Source organism: Xyrauchen texanus, chromosome 4 (assembly GCF_025860055.1).
Source record: "Xyrauchen texanus isolate HMW12.3.18 chromosome 4, RBS_HiC_50CHRs, whole genome shotgun sequence".
NCBI lineage: Eukaryota > Metazoa > Chordata > Actinopteri > Cypriniformes > Catostomidae > Xyrauchen > Xyrauchen texanus.
In genome coordinates, this window is record NC_068279.1 from 36,223,560 (window position 1) to 36,236,937 (window position 13,378).

The 13,378-nt window shown below is 38.7% G+C and overlaps 1 protein-coding gene across 3 annotated transcripts in view; it reads right to left on the reverse strand.

Moving 5' to 3' along the window:
• The window catches only part of LOC127636013 (cotranscriptional regulator FAM172A homolog), a 214,340-nt gene that overhangs the window by 72,372 nt on the left and 128,590 nt on the right, over window positions 1-13,378 (reverse strand). For 2 of the 3 annotated variants that reach the window (XM_052116378.1, XM_052116387.1), the window contains exon 9: window positions 927-1,043. In XM_052116378.1, the coding sequence (XP_051972338.1) occupies window positions 927-1,043 (117 nt within the window). Of the gene's footprint in view, window positions 1-403; window positions 1,044-13,378 lie in introns of those variants that run through there. The other variant, XM_052116370.1, reaches the window with a different exon arrangement.

Here is a 13,378-nt window from a genome sequence, read left to right on the forward strand (position 1 = left end):
CCTCTGGCTTCAATTATTATAATGAATTAAAAGAGAAAATTGCTTGACCACATCTGAGCCATGTAGTGAGTTTCTGATGAATATATTGTTGAGAGTAAATATTACACATCAAAATCACTTAACATTCCAATTATACCATATTGTCACCATTGCATTCATCAATACATCTACATGCAGAAGAAGGCCAATGCAACCTTGAAGTAAAGCTACCACAAGAATGACACACTAAGAAAGCAAGAAAGAAAAATATTAAGATAGAAAGCAAGAAAGAAAGAAAGAAAGAAAGAAAGAAAGAAAGATTGACTTTACAGGATGAAAAAGATGGAAAGAAAAGGGAGATCACAACCAAAAGAGAAACTACAAAAGAAAAAATCAACAAAACAAAGGCAAACAAAAGGCGAGCAAACATCTGACAGAGCAAAGCAGATCAGCAGAAACAAAGGAATGAAAGACATTTCTTCTGGTGGTCTGGGTGGTCTGCCGTTCATGGGGAGAACGGGCGACAGACAAGAGTGTGTTTGCACTTGGCATTTGCATGGCTGGCTCCCCTGTAGCCCTGGCTTGGGATCCACTCTCTCATATTTATGTGCATATTGAGTGTTCCCAGGTGTTGTCTCTGGACTTGAGGTCACCGCCGAAAGGGCAGCAACCAAATAAAACTGAAATACTAACAGAGCGTCCGTCTGCGTGTGGCGGCATTTGGCTTTGATTTCTTATTGACATCTGCCCAAACAGACAAACAAGAGTGCGGGATGAAAAACAAACTATTGGCTTTTCTGTGACTCCTGCTTCGGGAGTGTATCTGCTCACTGAATGAAATGCCACGGTGTTTGATTGGAGTTGTGTAGCCTGTATTGATGGTGTTATTGGGTACAATCAAGGTTATGGAAAACGCTGAAGATGGAACATCATGAGGACGGGTGTACCTCTCTGAGCCAATCTTGAATGGACTTATTGGCCTCCTGATGCCAGACGTTATGGACAGAGTCCGTCATGGCCACTGCACGAACACAATTCTTCACTTCAGGCTCCCGCTGAATCATCTGAGTGGAAAGAGATATATTAGTAAATAGCATATGCTATTGTGTCTCAACAAACAGCTACAGGATTATCCTTGAATGTTGAAATTTTTTTTTACATGGCAAATCATCAAAGACCAGCAAACCATCTAACACCATGGTAGTCTTTGAACTATATCTTGGATTACCATGTAAATATCATGGTACATGATTTCAGCAATTATTTAGTATCATGGTATATATCAAATTACCAAGGAATTACCATTCGACACCTTCACAGAATCATGTTAATTTCTTTTCAAAAATAAATTTTAGATTGTGTCCAATCCACAGGAGTTAGCCTGTCACACTAACTATTGTATTCAAGATAAATGGCTAGAGAAAAGAGGCCATTTTGACAACAATAGGTTAACAATCACTTCATGTGATCCATTTTACAGGAAGTACACCTGGGCTGGTGCTACATCAAAGTGTCCATAGTCATTTTAATACATTCCCAGAGCACATTTAAATTAAAGGGACTGTATAGAGATACATGGAATCTATTAAGGCGCTAAGGACTAATACATCACACCGCTGATAAGCTTTTCTCAGGAGCATCCTCTTAAAGAAAAAGGGGATGAGGTATGTGGCGGCTAGCACACACACATACATTAACTGACTGAAAGACTCACATGTGTGGCTAAAGTGTCTTCCTGTTTCAATGAAACCCAAGAGGCCAGCAAATCCAACCTTTTAAAAACGACTAAAAGTGTCAGATAATACAGTGCTCGAACTTTGGAAAGGTAAGTAAACATTTTCTAGATAAATGTGGATGTGAAAAAGTCCAAATGAGTCATATCATAACAATGTTAATGTCAGGGATCCCACATCTTTTGGCCAACAGATTTCAAATATTTTTCAAGTCAGTTGTGATCCCTTTATGAGGATTAACATTTTTGTGTATAGAGATTGCACTCAGAAAGAGTTGATACAATATTTTAATGCTGAATATAATTAGAAAAATACATAATGACCATAAACATGTCCATTACTTTTTAAGCTCTTATTGATTTTTATGTCTGTTTCTGACCTGGAAATCAAAAATGTTTCCATGGTCGTGGGAAGCCTGTAATGCTAAAATGGAAACGTTAAGCATGAATATTTAAGCACATAAAAGACTGTAATGGTATATAATGACATAAATGCTCTCGTGTTATGAAAGACAGCCTGACAAAATCATGTAAACACAACCTCAAAGTAAACAAGGGTGTTGGATATGAAGGGGAAAATGAGAGTAGCTTTGATGTGTGTGAATCTGTGATGTTCTCCGCTGGGAAAACTGAAACATATGTATTAGATTTTCACCATTACGCTTCTCTGATTGATGTCCTTCGGTGACAGCCTATGTGCTCTACACGCACACTGTCTACAACTAACACACACATACACACACACAGACACAGACACACACACAGACACAGACACAGACACAGACACTTACTTCAGAGAGCCCTTCCCTGTAAACTCTCACTTCATTCAAGTCAAAATGCCCTACGGGCACAGCAAAGCAATGGAATTATTAAAAGAACATATGAGACAATGAACAAATAAATAATTTATTGTCTGGCCAATCAAGAAAAGCGAGCGTGCAAGAACGACAGCACGCACGGGACCAAAGCCTTAAAACACTCGTAATCTACATTCCTCCGTACATTAGCTGAGGCATTATAACACTACTTTAGCTGTTCTCTCAGCTGGTCTATACCCATAAAATAAAGAAGCCGGGCAGCTGTGCTCATCAACCTCCTGCCCAGAAACAGCGCAAAGAAAAAGCAAACATGTGGAAGTACTTGTTGCACTAAAATCAACAGAGACAGATGTTGAAACATTTGCTATCTCACTCCTGCCCTTTTCTTTGCACTTGAGCATCTGGCTTGAGGAGCCGAGACGACGGAAGAAGTGAAGAGATGTGGAAGGTTGGAAAGAGACAGAGATGACATAGCCTCAGAGATGAAACGAAAACATTGCTCCATACTTTTCAAGACAAGTGTGTTAGCAGCTAAATTAAATAAACTAGATTTAATTTGACCTGACAAAAATACCAGTGTTTGCAAGGCAACAAAAGAACAATGTTTACTTTGAACAAAGGCACATCTTAAGACAAGACTAATCACAATTATAGGAATTCGTGATCATCAAATTTTAATAAAAGACAAAAGTTTTTAATTTGGAATAATGTGCACAAATTAATTAAAGTAAAGACGGTCAATTTTGATTTCATGTAGACTTTAAATTCTTCTTCAAATGTATATAGTTCACAATAGACCAAAAGAGATGGCACATCTGAAGCTGAAATTATCTAAAAACAAGTCTGAAATTAATGAAACCGTTTGTTTAGAACAAATCCCTCACCAGAATGTTTGACGAATATCAATACAGTGCTGCCTTGAAATCACTGTAGTAAAGTCACTGCATCTCCATTCATAGGCAGAAGTAGGTTGTTGTTAAATATTTTTTATATTATGTGATGCTGAAAATGCTGAGGTGAGGTAAGTGGTCAGCCGAGGCATTTTTTCAATTAGTATGAAAGGGTCTGCCAATGAGAAACCTCTGATAGCTGCCTTTCAATGTATCTCTGGATGAGCCTTATTTAGTCTTTTCTCTTTATCCATCATTCTCATTACAGTTTCTTATATGCCCTAGTTGCTATGAGACACCAATCAGTAGATACCCAATTAAAGACACCAGGATGATTTCGGACCAGCCGAAATGGTCTGTTCCTTTAGCTGATGAGGACAAAATACCCACTGTCACATTTCCATGCCCTCCTCCCCCTCCCCTTGATTCTCCTCTCTGTCTCACTGTTGACCTCTTCAGTAACCTCTACAGTAAAATACAGCATTTAGCACTTTAAGTGGCTTCACGTCACAAAGTGAGCTAATTGCCTCAAATTCAGTTGTTGGAAATCGCATTTTCTTTAATGAAGCTGACCGCAATGGAAGCGTTTTTTTCCCCCTCGAAAAGAAAATAGTGTGAAACACACATACACGCGCAAAGAGGAGAGTTTACAGATAACAAAGGGGGGGAGGCGACACTCGTGCGGTGATAAATACGCCACCATTTCAGCCGTTGTGGCGGCCAAAGCGAATGCTCTCCATAAGACTTCCATGAAAACACACAAGCAATAAGAAAATTATTTAGGGCTTTGATAATTACGTGTCAAAGCCAATGCAAGTCACCAGATAATTAGGTGAGAACTGAATGGTAATCCACAATGGCGTCCCTGGAGGCAGGGGGGTGGGGGTGGGGGGAGGAAGCACTCAAAACATTGCTGAAAGAATAAGGGAGGAAAAAAGTAGCAAATAGATAAATAAATAACATGGGCTTTTAAAAAGAAATGTGCTTACTAACAAATAGCACCATGAAAAAAGTGGCAATTATCATGGTGAGGAAAGACAGTGTGAATGCACACAGTAACGCTTGCAAGTGAATCCAGAAGAAGCCATGCTGTTTGCATCGGTGCTTAGTCCAGACTAATGCATCCAAACTTCTACCATAATATGGACAACCCACTGTGTGGTAAAATTAAGCTTAAATATTTGATTGATTAAATGTTCAATAATGACCAGCGAGAGAGAGCCAACACTGCTCATAATGCACAGCAAGCACAGCCGCATGCAAGCACACCCATGCAAAAGCAGAATATTTTGGGCAACATATAAAGTATATTCACCAAATAGAGTTGTTGGATCCGATATGTCCATAATATCCATCCCACTTTTTCTGCTATGGTGAAATTAGGGATGTGCAAAACCATACATTTTCAAAATCAGCTAGTCTGTAGGTTGCCTGACCGACAAACAAATGTTTTAACAGAGCCCTGTTATTGGGCTGGCTTCAAGTTCAACTGACCCCAATCAGACACGTTTCTAAGGACGTGGGTGGGAGGTTTTCTTGTATAAAAAAAAAAACGGGGGTCCCAAAGACATGTTTTTAAAGCGTGAGATGCAACACAGCAGCCATAGATGTCTGTCTGTAAAAGTATGGTTTCCATATTTAAAAGGGTACAAATTTAAATATGCAAGTTCCAAAAGTTCCACCAAGGTTTTCACCACGAAAACTGTCTAACAGCTACATCACAGAGCGTTGCCAATGTCCTAATCAGCACCGGCACTAAGAATATCACCTCCACAAAAAAATACATAAAAATCATATTTAAAAAAACTCAGCTGACTGATCAGTTGTTGGATGAAAAGTTGACCATTGTGACCTACCCTAGTAGGAACAGTGCTGTGTTAACATAGGTCAACCATAGTGAGCAATACCCAATAGAACCTGTAATGCGTTACTGACTAATCGACCATTGTGACAAATCCCTTGTAGAAACAATGCTTCATTAAGGGCTGGAGGGTTAATCATTGACAAACAAAACTAAATCAGTTTTAGTCTTTCACTATATTTGTGCTGACCCCACTAAGACCAACTGACCTGTGGAACCAAGAGGGGCACTAAAGAAAGTTGAGGCCTTTCTTCATTCTGCAGGTCCAGAGGGCACAGGCCAGCCCTCATTCCTTGGGCCCCCTGCTTGGGTTAAGATAACAGTGGCAGCTGCCCTGGAGCTCCAACACCCTGCACAGGAAGAGACAACACTCACACCTTCCCCTGCTTTGAAGCACTGGCCTCAATGCCTGCCTGTCCTTTGTCTTTGAAACAGGAAGGAAACCCTAAGCACAGTACATTATGAGGCCCTGGGGAGGCAGTGTGTGTGTCGATGTGGACATATCTAACCCGTGCAAGCAACCAGCCAAGAGTACATTAACCGAGTATGTGTGCGGCCAAAGTCACATGCATTTATAGGCATAAGTGGCATCCAATGGCCAAGTTTTGATTTATGCCAGTTTGTAAGTAAAGAGAGATCAGCAATAACTTCCTCCAATACTTCCTGTGGCTGAGCGGAACACCACATGCACAAAGGACGGTAACGTCCCGTGTGTTGTCCTGGAAAGGCTGTGTGAGAGTGGGGTATAAGTGGACACTTGTGGAGCAAGCTAGACAGACACACACACATCGACATATACACACGTCAGCAAAGGCGAGCAAGGAAAAGGAAGCCGGGTAAATATTTACTGACACAGCACAAGCGGTGAGCGTTTGACACCTACTAGAAACAAAAGCTAGAGGATAAGGAGCGGCATGCCAGGAAAGGCAGCGGATCTGTGTCGAGCTTGCACTCGTGGAAAACAAAGAGGACAGAGGAAAACACAAGGGCAGGATGAGTGAAAGAGCAAGTGAAGGGGGCACAGGGGTGGGGTGCAGATGGTCAACAGTCACTGTCGAATCAAGGCCACACACAGGTGACTCCTGAAGCTTACTGTTTTCTGAGATCTGAATGACAGTGACCTGAAAATTAGGCACAGAACAAGTTCTTGCATTAGCAACAGATATTAAAGGATGTAGGAGTCTGGATACACATTTTTAACAGCTGAAGTTCTAGTAGACATACTAGACTAAAAAACATGGCACTCCTACAGAAGACATGTGAGACAGTGAGATGCTACGCAACGGTCAAATACGTCCATCTAGGACATATTTTCATACAAAATCGATTGAAAAACTGCAGATGAACATAAAATGTTTGGATTCAATAGCCCCTTATGCCTGTTTTTAAGGTGTGGTATATCTTTGTACAATGACAAGTAGTTGTAAAGGTAGTGAACTAACTCACAGGGGGTCTAGTTTTTTAGTGCAGTGAGGCAAGTGTGCTTGCACTTAAAATATCTAACATGCCATAAAAAAAATCTCGATAGAGAGTCAGACATACAGATACAATGCACTAGTGTGTGGGGGCAGGTTTGGGTGGTTTACGAGGATATTTTTTTAGGTTTCAAACTTGTAATTACAAGGGTATTATGCTATAAATGTGGTTTACGAGGACATTTCTAGTATTCCCATCATTCTTATCGCTTAAAAAAACATACTAAACAATGCTTTTAAATGTAAAAATGCAGTAAGGGTTAGGTTTAGGGGATAGAATCTAGAGTTCATACAGTATAAAAATAATTATGTCTATGGAGAGTCCTCATAAGGATAACCACACCAATGTGTGTGTGTGTGTGTGTGTGTGTGTGTGTGTATTTTTGTGCTCATCAGAGAAAGAGGGGCCCCTGAGCAGCTGTGCCTGGCACAGGGCCCATGAGGACCCGGTTTGGATGATAAAAGGCTGATGGGGCCCCTCATTTTGGACTCGTTCAGCATTGATTCTGCAACGCCATGCACCCTGTAGAGAGAGCGGAGTCTGCACACTGTACCGACAAATGTGGGTGTGCGTATCATCATTGCAAACACTTCTTTTGTGTCTATACTCTTTGTTTGTATCGTCACATGTAGTGCGGCTCATTCAGCAGTCCACAACTGTTGGTGGGCAGTTGTTGGTTTTTAATACTTGCGAATTGGTCATAGACCACTGCTTCAAATTTAGGATGATCTACTAATTTTACTTCTTATTCCTAAAGATATTATTAAAATGACAATAATTATATCATACAAAAGTTTCCAATACCTTTTGACCAATTAATTTTTACATTTTCCATAATCTAGTGGTTTGTGATTACTAGATAAGGATATTTAACATATGTATCTATATTTTCATAGCACGACTATGACATCACTACTCATCTGAATACATTACTCCTCAGCAACCTTCAGTTATTAAGTACAACAGAAAAAATTATAGAAAACAACACACAAAAAAGTTCCCAACATTAATATTTGGCAAGATGATGTCTCCCAAAAATAGATTAAATCCCGGCGGCTAATTAAATTCTTGTGTTAATTAGGGGAAATTTTACTTAAGGAAGAACGGTGTAAGGTGTAATCACGCAACATCTTCATCACTTATGAAACTGCAGAGTGTACTGAAATTGTGTGGTATTTCAAATGTGCGTTGTCCGTGTACATCAACAGGGCAAAACCAATCTATGTGTCTCCCTGTGCCTTTCGGCAGTGCCGTAAAATAGAAAGCTAACCTCGATATTTCCCTTCTCTGCACTGGGATTTGCTGGCCCATTAAATTCTCTTTCCCATGTGTCACCCTGTACATTTTCACCATGAAATTTTCATATAATTAAACTTTCTTAATGATTTATAAGCTATAATAATAGCCGTAAGTGTTTTTGAGCAGGTTAAACTGACTCCCTATAAGTGCACATATGGGGCTGACCCTGTTTTAACAGAGTTTTGGATCATTGACTCTCCCGACTGGAGGAATGAGGGACTCTCTGAGAGAGTGAGAGTGAAGGATGTAGCAAAGAGGGAGACGAGGGTCTGTCATAACTCAGACGCCCACTGACACGTACAGGCTGGGCCTCGTCAGCCGGGGGAGGTGAGGGCCAGTTCAGGCAGACGGCTGGAGAGACAGGGGTCAGGCTGCCCGAAGTGTTTACAGGAAAGCTGAACTCGCAGTCAGAGCGCTGAGACAAACTATCAGAGCAGAGTGCATGTCTGACAGAAATACAGCTGTGTAGAGTACACACAATGATAAAAGTATGATTATTTGGATGAACATTAAGTACACACAACTTGTAATTAATATGACATCATTATAGGGTCACGGTGGACAGAATATCAATAAAAGATGCTTAGACTCAAGTATTTATTCCCACATAATAAACCACAAAATATGATCATGATATGGCAAGATATGCTAAAACAATGGTCCTTAACTGACATTGCTTCAGGACCCAGATTTTACACTGGACATCAGTGGTAACCCAAAATAGTACCAACATTGTTTATCATAAACTGCACAGGCCAACAATAGGCAACTTTTTAACATGTTTTTTAATTTTTTTATTTCTAAACGTTTAAATGTTTCATGCTTTTGGCAGCTAATGGGACACCAAACAAAAACATTGTGGCGGCATAAACCTGTTATCCTTAGCTGCAAGTGAACCTGTATTTAAAGTAGTAATGGGTCGAATTTTCTTGTCCATGTTGGCATCTGCCCAATTCGGCAAGCTTCTACCTTGAGGCAGATGAAGTAGCGCCAAATTACTGTAGAGTTTAAATGGATGTATGGCCAACAACGTGGGATGAGTTTTCTTCAACCCTTAAAAAATTGATAAGCTTATTTACTGTTTTTTTGCAACGCTAACTATTTGCAATAATACGGTTAGTTTTATTGGGGCATAAAACCATACAGTTTATGGTTGGCATTTTATTATGTGCATTAAGTCTTGTTTTTTCCCTTCTGTTCATGACCCTTTAAGAACAGACCAACAGTAGTGAACCACTGTGCTAAAACATGAAATACATAGCTAAACCGCAAACAGATATTTTCTGCCTAGATTTTGATATTTACAGTAACTCTTACATCTGTTTTAAACAATGACCAGACATAATATTTACAAAGTGTTTGTCATCAGAAAGAAAAAAACATAAACGCATGCAGAGTAAAGAGCATAGAAATGGCCTGCATTTTAATCAGTCAAGATGAAGCAGGAAAGAAAAGAAAATATGAAGCCTTTTAAAAACCTTAAGGGAGTTCCCTCACTTGATCCAGAGAGTACCAGGAGGTCAGGTGTGTGTATGTTACAGACTGCATATTGTCTGTGAATGATTCTAAGTACGTAGGTGTCTATGAAAAGAGGTATTGCTAATGTGTGTGTGTGCACATGTGTGCTTTCAGGCATCAGTGTCAAGCCAAACCTCGCCTGCCGAAGGGAAAGAACTCCTGAACCCCCCAAAAATGAGCCTGTGATACCCCTGTTCTCAAAGGCAGACCAGACGGTCGAAATTAATGGAAATATATAACAATCTGAAATTAACTTCCCATAGCCACCAGCTACGTTTTATCCAGGAGATGAAGAAAGGAGAGAGTGAGTGAGAAAAAGATAAAAATATTATGGCTTCACAACCTCCTCACACACTTTTACAGACACATACACACAGACAAACTAAAAGAAAAGTGAAATAATTTATCCTGTAATATTATCAAATTCTATATAAAAAAAAAAAATAATTAAATCATTTCTAATTAGTTTAATGCTTTTTTTTCTTTCTCTGATAAGTGTTTTACATTTTGAGTGTTAAAACATTTTAAATTCCTTGTATCTTGATTAAAAAAGTGTTAAAATAAATCAGCTTTGAAATTAAAACTAAAACAGAAAATGTTACTTGAGATTCCCTCCACAGCAAAACAAATAGCCAAGTGCTATAATCTTAGAATAAGATGATTACAAAAAAATAATAAAAAAAATAAACTTCCCAAACAAAATGTTAAAATAACACCATAATGACACTTTAATTGATATGACTCACATAAATACAGAACTAGAACGAGAACTAGAACTAAAAAAAAGAACTAGAGTAATTAGCATTCAAATGAACAAAAAGTAGCATTGTTGTGCATTCCTTTTAGATAATAGATATTGTGCTTTCTGATTAGCACAATATCTATTATTATAGCCCATTACTAGGGATGTTATTACAGAGAAAGCCCATGTCACTCAAGCACACAGGGACAAAGTCTGGACTTCGCTAGGAAAGGGAATCAACGTACTAAATAGACCAACAATGACCTTTCCCTCCTAATACACCACTTACAGCAAGAATTATCTTTTTAACTATTTAACTGCTGTCAGCAATTTGTCAGAGTGTGGTAATTACCACCTCAGCTGAGGACATTGTAAAGGAAAACATTTTATTTATTTAGTTTGAAGCTACGGAAGGCATTTTTATGCATATAAAGGTAAGAATGAATGCAATGATTATGTTGTCAATTGTGATTTTTTTCTTTCTGTGGAGTTGCCTTTATAATAACAGTGACTAGTTTTTAAAGGTTTCCTTTGTTTTTTATTGTGTTTTACACCTCTGAATGTGTAGAGCAATATTCATGGAGTTTGCAAATCATGATGCAACAATTATAGAAATAAAAAGTATTTATTACGCTTCTCTTCATTTTCTTTTTGAACTTTTGATAATTCAGAACCATGTAAAAATGAATACCCACATTTATGAGAATTTTCAGTGTAGAAAGAATTGCAATTCGACATTCAAGGTGCTGACTAAGTCCTACCCTTGATTTAAATGTCACCGATGAGTCAAATAAACTTGTCTATTTGTCTTTTGTTAGTGTCTGTGTGTGCAGCATTTTATCTCAGATATATATAACAGAAAATACAGGATTACTTGCTCACTCCTCCGCTGAATATTGGCAAAAGGAAGCATTATAAGGGCATGAGCCGGAGGTAAATCTTTGAGGCCGCATTAGTTCATTTTCTTTGCAAAGTGTAATGGTCACAAAATAAATCCAACATAACTAGTGAGAAAGAGAATGGGGTAAAACTAGGCAGTGAGGTAAACTGTCATGTTTAACTGTGAATGCAGTTTGGAAAAGCAAGTGAATCTCATCCTCAACACACAGGCACACATAACTCTCATCCACTTTGGTGCATGCAAAAGCAGTTACAAAGGATAAGCAGTGCCCCCTAGTGTTTTTATCAACGTGAAATGGGTCCAAATCAAGAATATGTCCCCTGAGAGAGAGAGAGAGAGAGAGAGAGAGAGAGAGAGAGAGAGAGAGAGAGAGAGAGAGAGAGAGAGATGAGGGTTGAATCAAGCTCCAGTGGAAATGGCATCACAGTGGAAAAGCCTGAAGAGAAGAGGAAAATAAATGAGAAACAGGGGGACAAAAGTAAGGTAAGATGTTATGAAATTGGGGTTGAATCTGCAGCTGTATAAAGGGTAATTAGAAGAATTCTGATATTGGCATGATAAGAAATGGGTTGTAATAATGCTTCTGTCATTAGAACACAAAAAGTGCTATTTTGAAGAACATCCTGGCCACTCTTTAAATTTTTTTTTACCAATATATTGCAAGTCTTTGATCTGATTTTGATCTGTTCCTCTCACAATGTAATTATACAGCTTCAGAAGTCTAATACACAGAATAATGGATAAGTCATTTGGACCATGTGTTTTGTTTTTTTATTGTTTTTTTAATTTTGAAACTTGACAGTCCCAGTCCTCATTCACTTTTATTATACAGAAAAGAGTAGCCGGGATATTCTTAATAGAATAGCCGTGAAAATAAGTTATAAAGAGATAGTTAAGCCAAAAATTAAAACTCTCATCATTTACTCACCCTTATGCCATCACAGATGTGTATGACTTTCTTTCTTTTGAAGAACATAAATTATGATTTTTAGAAGAATATTTCAGTTTTGTAGGTCCATAATATTCAAGTGAATGGGTGCCAACATTTTTAAGCTCCAAAAATACATCATAAAAGTAATCCATACAACTCCAGTGTTTAAATCAATATTTTCATAAGTGATATGAAAGGTGTGAGTGAGAAACATATGAATATTTAAGTCCCTTTTTGCTTGAAATTCTCCTCCTTGCCCGGAGTCTGCCCAAGAATGTGACTTACCAAAAACACAAGAGGAATGTGAAAGAGATCTGTTTGTCACCCACACTTCTCATATCACTTCAGAAGATATACATTTAACCACTGGAGTCATATAAATAACTTTTATGCTGATTTGTGTGATTTTTGGTGATTGAAAAATTTGGCACCCATTCACTTGCATTGTATGGACCAAAAGTTCTTCTAATCATCTTCATTTGAGTTCAGCAGTCGAAAGAAAGTCATGCAATTCTGGGATGGCATAAGGGTGAGCAAATTATGACAGAATTTCAATTTTTGGGTGAATATTCCTTAAGGGTTTGGAACAACAATGAGGCAAATCATTTTAATTTTCAGGTGAATTATCCTTTTAAGGTGAGAGAGACAGAGAGAGAGAGAGAGAGAGAGAGAGAGAGAGAGAGAGAGAGAGAGAGAAAATAGGAAGAAAGAGCAAGAAAAAGAAGATGGCTGCCATACCTGACAAATCCCTCAATGACAGCACTGCTAATAGAACAGTAATACACTCTCTCTCTCGTTCTGATCAGCAAACACTTCACCTCCCCAATGCTAATTCAATCATATCCCTCAAATGAATAATGGTTATTCTCCACTGAGGGCCTACAGTACATCTCACATACATCGCTGTGTCAGTCCATCTCATCTGCGTGGCTCATCATGACACCTTGGTCTGACTGCAGGTATGTGTGTGCACTTTTATGACCACTAAGAATCCACAGGCATTTGCAGTGGGATGCAACCCCATACCAATGCCACACTTGTATGTCTTAAAATGACATCAAAAGAACACCACAACGTGTAGACTCTCCCTTTACAATCTCTCTCTCCAGTATTTTACACAACCCATCATAATTCACAGCACATAAAACCTTAAAACGGCACATAAAACAGTTCATCTCTTTCCAGTGTCAGCTTCCCAGGCTTAAAAATTAAATATGTTTTACCGCAGGTA